This window comes from Crocodylus porosus, unplaced genomic scaffold, assembly GCF_001723895.1.
Source record: "Crocodylus porosus isolate Cpor-Errol unplaced genomic scaffold, CroPor_comp1, whole genome shotgun sequence".
Lineage (NCBI taxonomy): Eukaryota > Metazoa > Chordata > Crocodylia > Crocodylidae > Crocodylus > Crocodylus porosus.
The window spans coordinates 91,224,205-91,244,255 of NW_017728943.1; the positions used below are offsets into that span (position 1 = coordinate 91,224,205).

The 20,051-nt window shown below is 39.6% G+C and overlaps 1 protein-coding gene across 10 annotated transcripts in view; it reads left to right on the forward strand.

Moving 5' to 3' along the window:
- CEP170 (centrosomal protein 170) overlaps positions 1 to 20,051 on the forward strand; it is a 153,148-nt gene that overhangs the window by 113,079 nt on the left and 20,018 nt on the right. For 4 of the 10 annotated variants that reach the window (XM_019549783.1, XM_019549782.1, XM_019549789.1 and 1 more), the window contains 5 exons: positions 965 to 2,818; positions 6,485 to 6,535; positions 8,593 to 8,827; positions 16,583 to 16,760; positions 19,210 to 19,377. In XM_019549783.1, the coding sequence (XP_019405328.1) occupies positions 965 to 2,818; positions 6,485 to 6,535; positions 8,593 to 8,827; positions 16,583 to 16,760; positions 19,210 to 19,377 (2,486 nt within the window). The remainder of the gene's footprint in view (positions 1 to 964; positions 2,819 to 6,484; positions 6,536 to 8,592; positions 8,828 to 16,582; positions 16,761 to 19,209; positions 19,378 to 20,051) is intronic. The other 6 variants (XM_019549784.1, XM_019549787.1, XM_019549788.1 and 3 more) reach the window with 6 other exon arrangements.

The following is a 20,051-nucleotide window of genomic DNA, read 5'->3' on the forward strand; positions in this document are numbered from 1 at the left end:
AGTATAGGAGTACAAAGGCCTGAACAGATAATTCCACCTGAAAGACTTTTAATCCCTAGCCCATGTGCAACATGAATGGGATATGAAGACAATAAGCTCCAAAAACAGGTCCTATACCCCCAATTCACCAAAGGTCACTACTTTAGATGTGGGCAAAAGAAGAGATTCAATGACATCTTCAAGGCCAATTGGAAGAAATGCAATATTAACATCAATACCCCGGACACTCAAGCACTGAATTGTCTCCATGGTATGCAACAAGGCGTTGGTCTTTTTGAGCTAACTCACCCCATTTTGGAGATTGATAAATGAGAGAGATGAAGGAAAAAAGCTGTGACCCAACCTTAGAAGTATGTACTTCTTCCTGGAACTATGTTACAGTTGAACACGTGGATCAACCTCCTCGGGCCTTAGCGGACACATCAATTATATCCTATTTACTAAAAGACTATAGTCCTATATAAGGATATAAGGAACAAACGGAGAGAAGATGGTTCTCTATAGTCTTGACGTGCTCTCTCTGTATATCCTTCTTTTCTTCTGCCAACCATGCAACACACTGAATTTTAGGAAATATGCTTCTTCGTGAAAGCTTTTAATTCTGTGCATCAAATCAAATGCGTAATGTTGGTTTTTTTCTTGTCAGTGCTTTGCTACGTGCTACAGTTTTTAATAGATACTTTTCTCTAATATCTTGAAATGTCATTTTTGTAGCTAATAACATGTTTTATAAAATTAAGTTTGGCTTTCATTGTGAGTAAATACTGAAACTACAGTGAAACAATATAGTAATTTATATTCACCAATATATTGCACGAGGGCTTAGTACAATAACTTACTACAAAAATGTACTGTATTAATAAACTCCTATGTATACTTAAGACTTAAAAAACAATTTTGGCAATGGAATTATTAAGGTACTGATTTTCTAGATGATTTATTCTTTTTCCTTTTTGATTTTTAGATACAGACATCAGTGAATCTGGCATTTCAGTTAAAAGCACTGGTTCAGCCACATCTGTGACTAGCCAAGGTGAGCGGAAGAGGAGAACACTTCCACGGCTTCCAAAAGAGGAGAAAACTGCTGAAAGTCCAAGAGCAAAGGGTACATCTCAGAGATCAGAGATAGGTGAAAAACAGGACACAGAACTTCAGGAGAAAGAAACTCCAACTCGTACATCCCAAAAAGAAATACCACATGATGCAGATAGCAGAAGCATGGCTAAGTCAAGCAGAGCAATGAATGGTCTCTCTCCAAAAGCTAGTGGAGACAACAAGGTATTTTCTCACCCTACCAGTTGTCCTTCCAGTAAAGACAAGGGTGAAATTGCCAGGGAAACTTCAGTGGTAAAACAAGCTTTAGCTAAAATTCAACAGCAGGAACAAAAAGAGCAGGCACATTGGACACCTGCTAAACTACTTTCCACAAAAGCTACTGCAAATCAGGATGAGAAAGGTAGAGAGGAGGCTCCTACTCCCCATAAAAGCTTGGATAATCATGAAAAGGCCCCAGGACACGGTGTTGGTAAAGCAGAAGTGAAGGTGGCTCAAAGTGAAGGGAAAAGAAGAAAAACTGAGGAAATCATAAAAGGTCAAACTCCAAAAGGATTTGGAGGAGAGAAGAAGGAATCGTCAAAACCATTAGTGAGACAAGGCAGCTTTACTATAGATAAGCCTAGCACAAATATCCCTATAGAACTTATCCCTCATATTAATAAACAGACTGGATCTGCTCCCCCTTCAGCATCCACAAACCGAATACGTGAGAGAAGTGATTCTATGGATACTGATTCTAGTCTGGATACGACACTCATTTTAAAAGACACAGAAGCAGTAATGGCTTTTCTTGAAGCTAAGTTGCGTGAAGAAAACAAAACAGATGAAGGTCCTGATACTCCTAGCTATAATAGAGACAATTCTATTTCACCAGAGTCTGATGTAGACACAGCCAGTACAATTAGTTTGGTTACTGGTGATGCTGAAAGAAAGCCCAGTCAAAAGCGAAAGAGCTTCACTACTCTCTATAAAGATAGATGTTCCACTGGGTCTCCTTCCAAGGATATTTTAAAATCTTCTGCAACAAATGCTAGAGAAAAGGTAGAAAAGAAAACTAAAACCCGATCTTCAGATGCTGGTTCAAGAGCAGATGCTCGTAAACTTGTGCATTCCAGTGGAAGAATAAGGCAACCATCAGTAGATTTAACAGATGATGACCAGACATCTAGCGTACCTCATTCTGCCATTTCTGATATCTTGTCATCTGACCAGGAAACTTACTCTGGCAAATCACATGGAAGGGTTCCCTTTACCTCTGCAGATGAACTCCTACATTCCAAAATGGAAGGGAAGTCGGTTAAATCAAAGACTTCACCTGTTACAACTGGACAGTCTAGTAAATCTACCACTCTTCCAAGGCCTCGTCCCACGAGGACTTCTCTCTTGCGCAGAGCACGGCTTGGTGAAGCCTCAGATAGTGAACTTGCTGATGCTGATAAAGCTTCAGTGGCTTCTGAAGTATCCACTACAAGTTCTACATCAAAGCCTCCATCAGGAAGGAGAAATATTTCCAGAATAGATTTACTTGCTCAACCACGCAGAACTCGACTTGGCTCTTTATCAGCACGAAGTGATTCTGAAGCAACAATAACTCGAAGTACTGCTTCATCTCGTACCCCAGAAGCCATCATTAGAAGTGGTGCAAGATTAACACCACCAGCGGATAGTAGTAAAATTTCTGCTAGAACTAGAGCTAATAGCATTTCTCGACTTTCAGATTCAAAATCCAAGCCATTGACCTCAGCCCATAATTCTCCAACAGGTATGTGACATGATTTGGATCCAGTCTTTTTTTTTCAGTACCTGATATTTTGCTTGCTTTCTTGTAGTCTTTATTTTATAGATGTTTAAAGGAGTATAGTTTATTATGAAGCATTAACTTCATTTGAAGCATTCTTTCTCTTCTAAGAGGCTCTTTATTATTTTTAAGGGTTGTTTAAAGTTAGTTGCAAGGAATCCTTTGCTCCTTTGGCCTATGTTTTTTTTATTGGAAACCTCTTACCAAAGGTGGTATCTGAGGTGTTCAGATGCTATTAGGAGAAAGAACATGGAACAGAAATAATTGCTTGAAATTCACGACAGTTTAAGATCTGCTTCCAGAAAGTCAAAATGAGGCAGTGAATAGCAAAATATGCATACTACTAAATATAAAATCTACTGAACCAAACATTACAGAATTAATGGCTAATATTAACTGAAATATAGTTCACTATCAAGGGCTGAAGCCCTGTTTAGGGCAGCTTTCATTACTGATTCCAAACTACGATTTGCTGGAAAAACAGGATATGTATTTACAGGGTACAGGCCCCTACTTCTTCCACTTGTTTCTGTCAGGATTGTTATTTCTGTAGGAAAAAGGCTACTGTTAGTAATCCTGAACCTATCATCTTAAAGACAGTCTTACAAATTATTGACATGACACTGCAAGTAAGGGCAAGTGAAGGACCTTGGTAGCTGCCGGTAGTTTCCATATGGCCAGAATATTGAACGGGCACAAGAAGACTGCTGATGTTGAAGTCATTTTATATATCAGCCAGTTTATTCATGGTAACTAGTGCTTTGTTGCGGCTACATTAATTTAACTTGGGTACAGGCTCTTCTTTGTAAAGCACCAAGTGGAAAACATGTTATTCCACTAAAATGATTCCCTTGCATTCACTACTTTGAATAGGACAACTTTACCACTTCCTGTCTCCCACCTGTTGGAAATATTTCTATGTTGCTTACCTACTTTTTATGCAAATAAAGTGTTCCTGTAAAACTACTGGGTTCAGCCTGGGGACCAACTGGCAAAGCAGCAGCTATGAAGAAAAGGACTTGGGGGTTATAGTGGACTATAATATGAATATGAGCCAGCAATGTGCCTGTGTTGCCAGGAAAGCTAACAGTACGCTGGGCTCCATTAGTAGGAGCATTGCCAGCAGATCAAGGGACGTGATTTTTCCCCCTCCATTCAGCACTAGTGAGGCCATATCTGGAGTACTGTGTCCAGTTTTAGGCCCCCCGCTGCAGAAGGGATGTGGACAAAATGGAGAGAGTCCAGTGTAGGGCAACAAAAATTAGGGGGCTGGGGAACATGACTTCTGAGGAGACCCAGTGATCTGTAAGGTCTCTTCCAGCCCCTGACAACTATGAGAGGTTCAGGGAGCTGGACTTACTTAGTTTGGAGAATAGAAGCTTGAAGGGGAATTTAATGGCAGCCTTCAACTACTTGGAGGATAGTTCCAAAGAAGATGGAGCTAGACTTTTCTCAATGGTGGCAGATGAAAGAACAAGGAGCAATGGTCTCAGATTGCATCAAGGCACTTTAGGAGTTTAGGTTAGATATTAGGAAAAACTTTCTCATGAGGAGAGTAGTGAAACAGTGGAGATTGTGGAATCTCCATCCTTGGAGGTTTTTAAGAGCAAGCTAGATAAAACCTTGACTGGGATGATATAGTTGGGGATGGTCCTGCTTTGAGCATGGGGTTGGACTAGGTGACATCCTGAGGTCCCTTCCCACCATAATTTTCTGTGATTCTGCTGCCATTGTTGATATGCAGATTGAATACTAGATACCTATTTCTGTTATGCTGACCACTAACATTTGTTACCTTGAGAAGTAAATGATAGTTTAATCTCAGTCTAACTGAAAATATATTCTTTGAAAAATTATGAAATTTAATGTTCCCTGAAACATGAAGTCATTGTAAATGTGAAATTGTATCTGATTGTTTCCTTTAAAAACTCTTATTATGAATAAGTAAAAGAAAACAGAAATCCCACACAAGCCTTATGCTCTGTTATTTTAAAATGAAGATGAAGCTTGTAAACATTTTTCCCTAGCACGTTATCTACCTTGGTGTTCTATATTGTACATCTTTACTACTGATGATTCCATCAGAAGCTGAGATTTTTGTATACAGACCAAATGGCTGCTGCATCAGATGAGGCAAAATAGAGCCAATTTGTTTGCTTTAATATATATGGTTGATTTAATTACCTAATATTTTTCATATGGAGGTTGACCATCAAAGGAATACAAACTAGAAATTTCTTGTTTCACCATACCATCTTTTTCTGTTTTCAATAAAATCCCATTAGGATATTTTTTCCTTCTTAAAACAGTATGAACTTCTAGTTTTCCACAAGACTATTAGGACTGTTAAATATTCAGGACACCATTGTTTGGAAAATTAGCAGTATAAATTGTTCCTGTGCTAAATACTTTACTAGTCTAAACCCTGAATTGAGGAAAGTATAAAATGCCCAAAGAACGCTCACACAAAAAAGCAATAAACAAATCAGTTGAAGCCAGGTTTGTTACTGTGAGAGGCCTGTGCATGTTAGGGAAGTTTGCTTTGATGTAATTAGTTATACAGTGTAAATTGCTTTACAAACACAAGAGTCTAGTTGTTTTATGTTTCCATTTACCTCTCATTGAAATGATGACGATCACTACCCATTTCAGCAGGTTACTAGGAAGTGTCATTATTTTTTTTTTTGTAAAGCTGTTTCAAAATGATCAGACGCTGTTCTACAAGTACATTATTAAGTATATCATTAAAAGTACAACACACTTGCCCTAAAACATATTATCTCTAGTAAAATGTTGTTTGCAGAAATTTCAAAATTCACTTTGTTAACAAAATAATTTCAGCTTTCTAATGAAGCAGCTTATTTAAGTATCTCAAGGCATTTGATTTGATTTGTTGATGCCCCAGGCAGCCACAAAACACCCCTGATGTCCTGTAACAGCGTAGAAACTGAGAATGATCAAGAGCTTCAAAGATTACAGTGAGCCACAGGAAAAGAGCAGGAGAGATCAAGGTATCATTAATACCTTGGGCAACTGCAATGACATGGAGTTTGTTAAAACCATTCTAGGTATATTTTGCCTAGGAAGTGAACTATGCCAAATAACAAAAAGAGAAGAGAGAGCGTAATCAAACCTGGAGAAAGATGTTTTTGTAACCCCAGCCTGGCAGTTTAATCCTAGGTATAAGTAGGTCATACCAGCCAGGCAAGGTGACGTGAGGTCTCCCAGACATACCCCTACGTATTTCTTACGTGCTCAGTTTCTCTTCACTGTTTTTGATCTACGAGACTTGCACCATTTTTACAGTAAGCTAACCATGTTTCCAAACTTATATAAGAAACTTGTAAAACATTCAACCCAACATCATTTTGAAACCTAAAGCCTTTTTGATCTTTAAATATCAGCTTTTGGCTCTAAATAGCCATGCTAATAATATAATATAATCTGGATGCCAGTTCTCTTTGAAATTTATTTTTAAATGAATTTATAATTCACAATATTTTTCATTGACCATAGAATGCTATATGGAGTTCATGCTAAATTTCATCAGTAGATATTTATTAGGCAAATGTTGCAAATCTGAATGTTATCATTAAGAATTAACATGATAAAACACTATTTCGTACACAGAGAAATCCCAGCTTCTCCCAGACCCAGATCCTGCTGTTGAAACTTACAGTGGTAGAGTACTAGAAATCATATCTGTTTCTGATACTTCACTTTTCATTCAATCTTTAGTTTTTAATTTGATTGCATATGCTCATTGTATAGTGCTAGTTCTAAAAATAATCTCTCTCAAGTGGGATTTTTTTTAGAACAAGTTATGTTGATTTTGCTATTTTTCCCTAAATTAGGATTAGGACAAAAATTGATTTAAAAATTAAGTTATTTTTCCAAAAAGATTGTCGATAAACTTTGGGCCCAACTCATAAAATTTTAAAGTCACATGTCACTTGCATGCTTTTGGTGGAGGGAAGTGCTTTTTCTGCTTATGATCTGTTTTCCTTAGTCAAGTTTGAATCTTGTAAGAAGTGGCTATTATATCAATAGAACTTTTTTCTTGATTAAGGTATTAAAACATGATTTAAAGTCCATTTGAAATAGAAGTAGAACATGATTTAAAGCCCATTTGAAGTCTGTGGGTTTTGAATTAGGCACGCATATAAACCTATTCTTGGTTTAAATAACCTGAAAAAAATCAATCATTTTCATTTTAACAATATTTAAATGAGGGAAGGGAAAAAGCTTATGCTCAATTGTCACACTCTACATAGCATAATATTCCAGGACACTGCCTATATCTGTTTCTAACTAAAAGTTCATATTGTGCTTACCTACATTCTACCTACATTCACAATTGATTCATGTTTAATTTGATTTATTAATAATAACAATTAAAGGGAAAAGGCAAGATTTATTGCTTGTATTTTTTATATTATTCATATTTTCTATATCGGGGGTGTCAAACTCATCTAAGCTCTTGGACCATATCCAGCCTGCAGTTGTGGGGAGAGCAATGGAGCAGGGGTTTGCTGATGTCCCCTTCTCCCCCTCTATGCTGATACATGTTCCCAGCAGGGCTCCATAGTTGGGAATTCAGTAGCAGGACTCAGGTCTGAATTTCTGGTCCCTCTTGCAACCCTATGGAGTGGGTGAAATGGCTCCAGTACACAGGCCTTATCTTTGACACCCTCCTCTACATAATTAAATTAATTTTATTTAATGTTTTTTTTATTTACAAATTGCCAAGAAAAAATTGCATGCTTCTGAGAACCTATATCGTGGTCACGATATGCCTAACCAACCTCAGAAGAAGCGTCTACGGTCTTCCTAGTTTTAATTAAGTTATTCTATGCATACATTTAGGTTATTCTAAAACTAACAAATGAATTAATCTTTAGTACAAGAGAACTTATTTTCAGAGCTATTAACAAAGAAATAATTGCCGTTTATGGGACTCTGTGCCAATAAGATTTGTTAGGTACAGCATAATATAGTAATAAATCTTTCTACCTGTACCACTATTCCTGTATCGTGTAGAAAAGGGTAAAGGATGACTCTTCTGAGATCCATTTTCTTTCCATTAATGAGTCATTGTTGGGGAAGAGCTTAGTTTCAGTTGTCCACTGATACTCTGTCTACAAAAATGTATTGTTTTCAGTGTGACTACAAGTCTGTCTGCTCTGAGGATTAATACTGTAGATGTATCGCTAACCTTTGTAACAGACTATTGAACTACAAAGTGATGCATAGTTTGTTCTGTAGAAGTTATGCATTTTTTGTACAACTACATGTTGCCCTTGCAGCTTATCCCTTCCTTCACATGTCTTTTATAATTTTTTTGTATGTTATATTTAAAACCTTAAAACTGACCTCTGGGTAAAATTTGCAGAAAAAGTTCAATCCAACTATCTGAGTAAGTGTTAATGAATTGGGCCCATGCTCTATAATGCAGTTTGCTTGAGTTATATAAGGTTCTTGGCATTTGCATCTTTTTTCCCTACTCCCCATTATACAAAGAGCATTGTTTTTTTTTACATTTTATTAATCAGTATTTGATTTTAACACAGTTTTTTAGCTTTCTTTTTAAGATGTAGTAAACAAACCCTTTGTGAGGTACTTGGGGCTTGATATTGAGCAGTTTTGGTGTTTTGTTATAGTGTTTCTAAAATCATACATTTGTTGTTTTTTTAAAAGATACAATAATAATTCTTTTTTTAATAATTAAACTAATTTAGTAAATTCAAGATGGAGGCGCTTTCCTACAGATTATGCTTCCACCTCAGAAGATGAATTTGGATCAAACCGTAATTCCCCTAAACATACCCGTCTACGTACTTCTCCAGCCCTGAAAACCACTCGACTGCAGAGCACTGGAACAGCAACGCAAAGTAGCAATACATTCAAGCACAGGATAAAGGAACAGGAAGACTACATTCGAGATTGGACTGCTCATCGAGAAGAAATAGCAAGGTTGGTTTTAAAGGAATGCCTTTAAAATATCAATGCCTGATTATCTGAAGTAGTAGCACAGCAAAAGTGAGTTAATGTAATTACCAGGCATTTGTTCATATACAGTATTTCTTATGGCTAGTTGTATAGATAACCTTAGACAAGTGTTTCTCAATCTTTTTTAAGTGAGGGCACACTTCCACAACTGTTCTGTATGTGGCCGCATCCCCGGTTGCGAAGCACTGTTGGTGCTTCCTCAGTCTACCTCAGTAGTTCTCAACAGTGGGTTACTGCCACCAGGTAAAAGTGCCCTGGGCACCTGGTGCACAGCCTGACTAGGGAGGACTGCAGCCCTTCACAGCTCAATTTTGCACAGCATCTCCTGAAGACAGAGGCACACAGGGCAGGTGGAACTGTCTGGGTTCCTTAGTTTCCAGGAGGAGAAAGAGGTCTCCTTGCCCTTGCTGCCACGCCAGTAATATCAATTCTAGAGCCCCAGCTCTTGTCAGACCTATAACCCCAAGCGCTACCCCAAATCCACTGCTCCCCATTGTCAGAGCAGACAGTTGAGAAGAATGGAAGGGGAGTTAAGGTTAGGATGAGAGAATTCCCAATGTCTTTTGAACATTACTGGGGAGTCCCCATGTTGTTCAAAGGGTGGGAAGATGCACCTCTGCTTGGACAATCCAGGCTGTCTCCAGGACTGTTCAGGCAGCAGGTGGAATGCCTGCTGCCCTTTAACATTCCTGGGGAGACCCATGTGAACAGTCCAAAGTCTCAGTGGGAATCTGTGCCATGGTTTGAACATTCCCAGCACTGTTCAAGCATAGCAGCAGTGAGATCTCTGAACAAGCCATCCAGAAGCCGTTGCTTTCCCTCCCCTTCAGAGGAGGAGAGGGAGAGTGGAGGAGTGCTGGATACTGGGGCTCTTAGGGACCCAGAGATAAGCATACAGGAGCTACAGACTTCCTGTCCATTGACATCTTCCTCCTTGATTTGCATTAGTTTTCTTGGGTGGACACTGGCAGTACAAGAGAGGAAAGCTTTCAGTTCCAGCTCCTACTCCCACCTTAGCCCACAGAAGACCAAAACTATATTTGCAAAGAAAGTCCTCGTCAGTCCTGGACTGCAGCATGCCTATTACAGTTGTACAGTCTCCAGGTACTTTAAATACCAAACTCTAATCAGTTTCAGCTGAGCATATATGAAGTATTTTTTAGAAGCTTTGAGTAAATTTTCATAGAATGGGAAAACATACATCCTCAACACAAAGGCTTTCCCCCTTGCCAAATTTCAGGTCCCTACTTCAAAGCATATGTTTCACTTTTCCAAGAGGTTACTCACAGCTTAACCTGAATAATATAATGTACTTTTTCTCTACCCTCTTAGTTAAAAATAACTGAGCTATTTTGCCTTAAGGGTCAGCCTGAGGCAGATGTCTATCCTGAGTGGTTTGTTTGGCAAAAATATAAGTAATTAAAGACAGAATCTTACAGAATCTCAACTGAGGTTGGAAACCTTTTGCCAGTAAAGGTGACTGCTTGCAACCCAGCATCTACCATGAGCTATATCGCACAGTAAATGATACAAACGGAGTAAACAGAAAAAGGCAGATACTAGGATCCAGGGAATGCCTTCTCTGCTGTATCAGTGAGCATAAATGAACATGGCAGGTAGTAGGATCCTGAAGACATCTCCTTTGCTGCTTGGGCTAGTTGGTACTGCTGTGGAACCTATCCAGTCTCTTTGGCTAGGTACAGACAGTTGAAAAGTCCGAGACTGAACTGATCCCGTCTTTGCAGGTTACTCTGAGCTGCAGAGATTAATCTGAGAAACAACGGGACATACATTTACTTTTGATTCAGGAAATGCAGCCACATGCCTGCAGAAGTTGGGTGTTAAAGCACACCTCTCTGGCGTGTAGCCAGCATGGGCTGTGTGTTCACTTCCTCTCTCTGCTGCCCCTGAAGTCTCTGGGATTTGCAGTCTAGACTCAGAGCAGCAGAACTCTCCAGGGTTGCTCATCACTTCCTCTTTCTGCTTCCAAGTGCCTCTGGGATATATAGTCCACAGTCGCAGCCAGCAGTATGTTTCAGTAAATTTAGCAGCAGGGCAGCTCTATATTCAGGGGGAAGGTGGGTTTAATCTCCCTCCCTGGCCCCAGACTCCAGCCGGGGTTTGCATGTTGGGGGGCAGTCCCTGCCTCTTTCCCCTCCTCCCCTTCTCTTCTGGAGCAGACAGCACAGCCCAACCCAGCCCAGGGCTGGAAAGCATGCTGGGATACTGAGGGACTGTGATTTAACTGGAACCAGGAAAGGGGTCTGGAACAGAAGTTTCATAAATCGGTTTGACCCAAGTCAGTTAAATCTGAGATATTACATTCAACCACCATTTTGAAACTGGTTTATGTATACTGAACTTCTGTCCTGTTACGGGTTTAAATGAGTTTCTGATGACTTAAGCCAGTTTATGCATAACTTCTGTCTCTAGCCTTTAGGCCTGTGGGCTGTAGGTTGCCAACCCCTGTTATAGGGTGTCGAGTCAGGCACTTTTAGTAGTAGACTGTGCTATAAGATCTACCTGTTACAGAATTGTACTGTAATTTGGGCCATATTGCACCCCTGCTAATATATATGAAGCTGTGGAACTTAACTTCACACATATTGGTAGGTGAGGCTGTCTCTTTCAGTAGGCCTTCATGTATTATGGGAACCAAGACTTTGCTTTTGTTTCTGTTTATGTCCACAAGGAAAACTACTTAAATAGTGTCAGTTTTTATAGGTGAAATGTTGAAATGCTGACAGACCATTATTGTAGAACAATTTGTAGTATTGTAGATTTGATAACATAAAAATATCCCTGGTAGAATTGGGTAATCCAGTAATTTTGCGGAGTTTTCTTGACTGCATACATGGTCCTTTTTTTCTTCCTTTCTTGTTTTTTCTGCATACAAGTTTCCCTTGATTTATGCAGTAGATGTGTCCCCAGGGAACAGCGCATAAATCAAATGTGCATAAAGCGAACCCAGTTTACAATGAAATAGGGATGTGTTCCCATGGCAGGGAGGGAGTGGGGCTAGGGAAGGGAAGGGGTGAGGAGAGGAGTGCAGTGCAGCCCATTGGCTGCAAGCAAGCAATGTCTGCCGCTTCTGGGGCTACAGCAGGGTTGGCACCAGGTTCTTCCTGGCACTTGTGGTGGGCGGCAGACCCACTCACCCCACTTCTCCCAACTTCTCCCAACTCACCCCACTGCTCCATTTCTCCCTACTCACTGCAGCCTTTACTGCGGCAGCCCTGGGCAGCGGCCGACACCAGCTGCCTGCAACCATGGGGCTGCACCATGCCCTGAACACCCTGGCGCTGTGCAGTCCAGCGACTGCAAGCACGCAGTGTCTGCCACTCCCAGGGCTGAAGCAGGAGCAGGCAGGAGCCTGCAGTGGAATGAGAGTAGGCAGGGGTCAGCAGCCACTGCAGGCTGGGGCTGGCAATGGCACCAGGCACTTCCTGGTGCTTGTAAACAGTGCTGGGAGAGCAGGTTGTGGAGAGCTACAGCAAATTTTGGGGTGGCAGCAGCCCCCCTCCCATTGTTATAGCCCACCCTGAGCACTGGGAGGAGCTTGGTGCCACCACCAGCCCCAGCCTGCAGCAGCCGCTGGCCCCAGGGCGTTCGGGGCATGGCACAGCCCAGTGGCTGCAAGCTACTAGCATCGGCCTCTCCCAGAGCAGGGGTGCAGTGAGTGGGGCCCCAGCCCCATGGAACTTTCCCCTCCCCTTACAAACTCACAGATTTACCTGCTTGGGTGAGCAGGGAGCATGCCTATGCCAGTCACATAACTATGCTGATCACATATACCTCGTATATAACAAATTTCAGGTATAAAAGGGGTCATCACATAAGAGCGAATTTGCATTAATCAAACCTGCATAAATCAAGGGAAACCTCTACGAATTCATACCTCCCTAATACAAATTTCAAGTAACTGTGTTCACAGAAAGGTCTTTGCAGGAGATAATGAGAAAATGGATCATGGATGGACTGCTGCCTGTTTGTGCCTGATCTCATTAAATTCTATTGTTCTTTCATTGAGCAAGTGTTCTGTTTAGGAAGCTGCAAACATAAGTATCTAATAAAGCAGCTAAATGTACAATTATAGTGTGAAAGCAGATGGCTTGGCAGCAGCATCTAATTTTATCCAAATTATCGTTGCTTCATAAGTAAATTAATCTTTTGAAAGGGTTGCCATATTTTGCCCCTTTCACACAAATCTGTGGTGAAACAGTTTGCAACTGTTATAAATAAGCAGTTTAGTTAAAAATTGAAAGCAATGTTTAAAAAACAGAACACTTTCTCTTTTTGAGTAGTATGTTTCTGTATGCTCACAGTTAACACTTTGTTAAAAACTGGTATTCTTTACTTGCGTGAACTAGGATGTCAAATATAGAAAGAACTAGGTCTGATTTATAGTATTAGAAGTTATCAGATGAAAGAAGGGAATTGACCAGTCCTGAAGAATGTTAGATCGTTCAAGGTCGTTACAGTTGAGAAAAACAGTTTGAGGAATTTTACTTAGAATGAGGGTTTCACAACTGCTCTGTTGAAATTTAGTATTTAAAGTAGTTGTTACGTTATTCTGCTCCATTTCATTTTAATATTTAGGACAGATGAGTGCAGTTCTTTTCAGTATTATAATATGTGAGATCAGCTTTCATCTGAATATTTCAAAGCACTTTGCAAAAATAATTGGTTTAGTTGAGGCAACACAGAACATTACACTAAACTGAAGTCTTTCAACATCAGTAGGCACTATTGTGATGGGTTTGTACAGGCAGTTACTATTTTAGTGTTTTTCATACCTCTGTGTAAGGATAATATGTCTGCTTTGCCCTCTTTATGACAAAGTGATGACATAGTGCAGGACCTTTATATTTCTCCATTCTCCTTCTCCACAACATAGTGACAACAGAAGGGTTTAGTAGCCTTGCTCATGAAGTTGAGCAGATGAGCACCATCCCATTTTAGGAAAGCATTCTGGAAAGGAGGGGGAGATGGTTAAAAAAAAAAAAAAAAGTTTGGCATTATGGCTTATTTTAGTGTTCTAAATTTTTCTCTGCAGATAAAAAGAATACTTAATCTGAGCACTTTTGAGAAGCCCGTAAAGAAATAAAAATTAAGAACTAACTTGGCATTAGGGCTACAGTAATGAAAAATATCTTTTGATTTGAGAATTACAGGCTTTGTTCTGTTGTTTGTGGATTCTTATGTGCTTTTACTATATTATGTTCTACATTCAAAAATCGATTATATCATTTTTTCCGTGGGGAAAATAGCACGGAAGTATTCACAGTTTTGACAGGATGACATTACTCACGCCCTGGAAGCCTTTAACCTTTGGCTTGTGAACTTATGAACACTCTGCTCAGAAAGCCGCATCAAATACTTGTACATGTAGTGATCTAACTACTAGACTGAGAAATTTACTGAGATTTTTTTCCCCATATTTTTTCTTAGATAATGAGCCAAATAGTTGTTACTTTAAGTGGTAATACAAGCCTGCAAGAACTACTAGTTGTAGCTTGCCTACATTGCAGAGCAACTATACCTATGCTGGCATAACTGCTGGAAGTGTTTCATAGTGGAGATTATGCATATGCCACATATTGCAGACCACTTCCCTGCATTGGGTAAACCACCAGAAATTTGTCAACATAGCAGTATCTGTAACAGGGCTTTGCTAACATTGTTGCATCATCAAGGGAAAAGGTGTTAAACACACCCAGCCCCTGATCTAGGCAACGTTACATGTTATGAAAAAACTTCGTACTATGGTAAGACTTTACAGTACCAAATCAGGTGACAAAGTGAGGAATATATTTTATGCCTGTATATAATAAGCTTACTTAACTGAGCAAACAAAAATATGTTGCAGAGTATATTTCTGCTTTATCCTTCTCTGGATGCACAATCTCCAGCTTTGACCTTTTTCTCCCTAGTTTCATTGGTGAAAGAGCTCCCTGCAAGGAAATGAACCTTTACTGTTCAGCCATAATTAACGTTTAGTGAAACTAATTTGAAATGCTGTCCACATGACCAGTGTTTGACCTTGTTAACTGCAAATGGTTGCCATTTCTTTTAGAATTATCTATCACCACAGTGAATCCTGTAGGATTAACTTGCTGTCATTTTTCCATGAGCTTCTGAAATCATACAGTGTAATGGGCTGACTCACAGAAGTTCACTTGTTATTTAGACAGTTTGTTGAAATTTTGAATATCTCTGGAAAAGTGGGACCTCCATAAAATAATTCTGTTTTTAGTGATGATATAGGTAGTATTTGTGACCTGGAGAGATGGCTGAAGAGCAGTTGTTTTATTTTCTTTTGATCTATTAATTATTTACAAGGCACATATAAATATCTCAATAATACTATCATTTGATGAGCTGAACATTTTAATACCTCTCATTTAAAAGAACGGTGTAATTTTATACAGTGAAGAAATTATTAATTGCTTAATTTCTTTGTCATTCAGCATGATATTTCAAAACCTAACAAGTTAGCAATACATACACAAATAAACATATGAACTACAAACTGGAAAACAAAATCAAGTTTGTCCCAGAATTGAAACCTGATGAGTAAGATAAGAGAAAACATTTACTATTTTAAGAAGTGAAAAATTTGTGGCTAAAATATATTTACATGTAAAAAATTAAATTTACATTTCAGAATTAAATGTTCACTTTGTAGTTTCTTTCATTTATCAACTAAAAATGTCATTTCAAGTGATGGAGGGTATTTTTTTAACATGTTGTCTTACATTGTTTTAACTGTATATTTGTTCATTCAAAATTACATTAGTTCATGTCAACATGCTTGTCTGTGACAAACTCTGTAATCTAGTGTTAAAATGTTGGGGTATGATGCAAAAAAATCTCTAAATATGTGTGCTGATTTATTTTAGCTGCTGTTTTCAATCCTGAACTCTGATGCAGTCAGTAGTGTCCAATCTTTTTGGCCTGAGGCTCAAACATACTTTAGCAAAAATCAGTGAGCTACTGTCAGTTTTTAGGAGTAGATTTACAGCCCTGTTCTACTCACTTCATGACTGATGGCACCGCACAGTGAGCAGAGGCCACTCACAAGCCTCTGCTGGGGTTTCTTCAATCTTCAGTGGTCACAGAACCAATGTTAGCTGAGCTGTGCCATCCTCTTAGCAACAAGTAAAATAAAAGGGAATGTCTGAAGTATTTTGAACTCTGGCTCTTGGTATTTCTGGCAGAGAGAACTGTTCAAAAACTGTCATAAAAGGGTGCTGTATGAGGCAAAGAATAACAGAGTCCTAACTAGTGTCTGGTTCTCATCTTCTCTATTCTCCCATTTTTATAGGGTTATCATGGGTTAACTGTGGGGGGGAGAGGGGAGCAGTCGTTTTCTTGGAGCTCCCTTAGACTCGAGCAGAACCAGTCAAACTCTAACCCAGTTTTTCATGATATAGCAGGTAAGCTGATAATAGAGTAGTAATGACAGAAAAGGGGAATAGCTGCTCAGAGCTCTCTGCTTCACATAGCAAAGCTGTTCTAGTAAGACTTCAGGTAAAGCCCTGAAGAGGATTTTGGGAAAATTCCTCCTTCAGTTGTACAGCACAGTGAATATTTTCAACTCATAAGCAAATACCTGTCTTTCTTAGCACAACCATCCTCAGACGCCACAGGTTGGACGCTGCTGTTAATGATATTTTTGTTGGGAGAATGTAATGTTGTCTTTAAAATTATTACTAGGATCAGCCAAGATTTGGCTCTCATCGCCCGGGAAATCAACGATGTAGCAGGAGAGATAGATTCAGTGACTTCATCAGGCACTGCCCCCAGTACCACAGTAAGCACTGCCGCCACCACCCCTGGCTCTGCCATAGACACTAGAGAAGAGGTAGGAGATCTTCATGGAGAAATGCATAAGGTTCTTTCTTTTCTTTATTTCTTTTCCTTTTAGCCTTTTGCACAGCTTTTTTAGTTATTCCCACCCAACCTGTTTGCATGAATTCTCTGTATTCTGTTTTAATTTTGAAATCCCTTTACCTTTTTACAAACAGGGAACGCAAATCAGTCAATGAACACAGATCATCAAAATGGTCATCCAGAGCATTCTTACTGTTTGTCTCTTTATTACAAAACACAAAACTTGATGTTTATTTGTTCTTTACCTGTACATGGCCTTAGATACCATGAATAGTATCTAAGCACTTTTACCCCATTAGTGTTTATATGCAAATGCGTGCTATAAGTAAAATAAAAATACATACATGGCAATGTACGTAGTTATTGTAGCTAGTAAAGGCCGTTTATTCATGAATGACATAGAAATTTCCTTGTGTTAGCACTTAAATTCTCATGTAGCATCTAGGGGTGCACTGATAGAGATTTTCGGGGCCGATACCAATAGTCGATTTTTAAGGAGGTATATCAGCTGATACTGATCCAATTGCCGATACGCAGCTGTCCAGCTGGTAAGTCTGGTGGGGTGGGGGAGGTGGGCAGATCAAGGCCTCTGCTGTGAGGGAGGGAATGGGGCTGGGTCAGGGGTAGGCACTGACTCTGCCAGGGCAGGGAAGGGCATGGGACAGAGCTTCAAGTGGCTTGTCTGGGGAGGGGAGGCATGTGACCCCCGCATCTGCGCGCCATAGGGCAGGCTGCAGCTTCAGGCTGGGGCTGGGGCGGGGGCAGGCCCCTCCGCTGCACACGGCTCATCTGGCAGCTCCCGCCACTCATCCAGGTGGGCATGGAGGGGGGCGTGTACCCCCAGATCCGACCAGCTGGGAAGAGCCCAGCCCCAGCCAACCCCGTCCCGTGCAGATCCAGGGGCACATGCCCCTCCCCTCCCCCATGCCCTCCTGGATGAGCAGTGGGAACAGCAGAGGGAGCTGCCAGATGAGCACCAGACTAATGACTCGCATCGGCAGGAGCTGTACCCTGCCTTCCCACGCCCCCCAATGACCCACACCTGTCTCGCCCTGGCCCTGGTTGGGCAGCTCCAACCCCAACCCCACACCATCCCTCATCACAGAAGTCTTGATCTTCCCCCCTCATGCCCCTTACCCCTTTCTTTCCCCCCTTCCCCTCTTCCACTATACCAGATACCAGCTGCATGCAGCACACCACACTGCCAGGCTGTGCTCCACACTGCCTACATGCTGTGCTGCGGCTGCACACATGCAAGTGCATTTATCAGAGAACTTATCACCCTAATTGGACCGATTTTCCAATACAGAAGATTTTCTTTATATCGATGCTGATCCAGTATCGGACTAATGTTTCAGTGCACCTCTAGTAGCATCAATTAACACTAACATTAGCTCTTCTTCCCTAATATTATAAAGAACTAACTTGTATGAAGTTTGCCTTGTGCTGCTCTTTAATCTTTCTGTTCTTTGACTTCCTTTGTTGTTCTGTGTATTAAATTGTATTAACTAACTTGTTCTATTCACAATCACAGGTCTTAGCTTTTTTACATACATTTAAGAAGACATTAAAAATTACTTAATTTCCACCATATAATCATTCACATTATTTCATTTACATGTTTGCTTTATTTTTGTTTTTTTCTTGTTGTATTTCATTCAAAATAAATTTAATCATTTTAATTTCTGTAAAATTTGGTTAACTTATTAATAGACTGTGTTCAGTATGAGACTCATTTTGTGTGAGAAATATTATAAACTATGGCAAATAACGTGTGGATGTTCTGAATGGCGCGTAATTGGCTAAGCCCATGTAGATTAGTAATTGTCTCTTGCATTCACTACCAAACATCATCTACATAAATATGCATTTTTCTTAGATCCAGTTAGATCATATTAACTTACATTTTATTTGATAAATATATTTCCAGTTACCTTTCTATTTAAGTTAACAAATTGCACATATATTAGAGAATACCATAGGTGGCAGTATTTCATTTAAGTAGGCATAGGATTCTCCATAACAGTGTTTTTAACCAAAAAAAGACTATTCACTGAGTTTAAAAAGTTTCTTTCAATTAGTTTTTTGGAAATCTGGCATTAAATGTGAAAGTAAAATGTGTAGATTGCTGACTTAAGTGGCAATTTAATTTTAACTTTTTAGGATCTTCTCATGTCACCTATATTTAGGAAAAATCTTCTCAGTGGAGCAGTCAAATTTATATCAATATATGTATATTACTGGTATTGAAAAAATGCTATTTTCCAAAATTCTCCCTGTATTAATAAATATGTATTTTAACACATTTATGATAAAAACAAAGTTTATGTAGCTATCTTACTGCAAACTACTTCAGCAGGAGAAGAATTAGACTTAACTTATATGTATCCATTAGGTTTCATAAAATGCATCTGTTTCACTAAATGAATCTTTTTCTTCCCCTGTCTCAGTTGGTTGATCGTGTATTTGATGAAAGTCTAAACTTCAGAAAAATTCCTCCACTAGTGCATGCCAAACCACCAGAAGGAAATGGTCGGTCTAATGATTCTAGGCCTCAGCTAACAGAAGCACTTGATCCTCCAACAATTACACGGAGGAGAACCTGGAGCAGAGATGAAGTGAGTATGCACCACTGTTTCTTTCTAATAGCATGCTTACTTCATATCTGCACAACTATCGTCATGAATCAGCATCTCAGATGCAAGGCTTGCTTGCTCGCTCCTGGTGCTGGCAGTGTTTTGGGGTTTGGAGGACAAACTAGTGATGTATTACACCACAGTCAAATGAAATTATTGTTCTGAATGGACTAGTTTTTTTCAAATCATGTTTATTTGAGCAGGTAATAATTAGCATGTGAGCAATGTGCACTTTTATACTTAAATTAGTCATCCTAAATGTTACATAGTAATTATAACCAAAAGTTGCTTTTAATTTTGTTCCTTAAAGAAATTGCGCTAGCTTTGCTTTTGTGTCCCTTTTCTAGCTTTTAAATGCACAACACATAGTTAATCATTTTCTGGTTGTATGATTTTACTGTCTTTGCAGACAGAGTCTCCAAGTGTCTATACAGTGTCTAAATGTGAACCTCTTCCACCCTGCTAAACTCCCTAACAACTGTTACTCTTCTCTTTCTTCAAAGAGAAAGTCACAAAAAATGGAGAAGGGACCTACCCACTTTTTCTGTTAATTGTTCTTAAAGGACTCAGGCAGGAATAGGATCACACACAGATGCCTGATAGGTGCAGTAGGATCTGGCTTATGATGTCAGTTGGCAACAGAACACTGTTTCAAG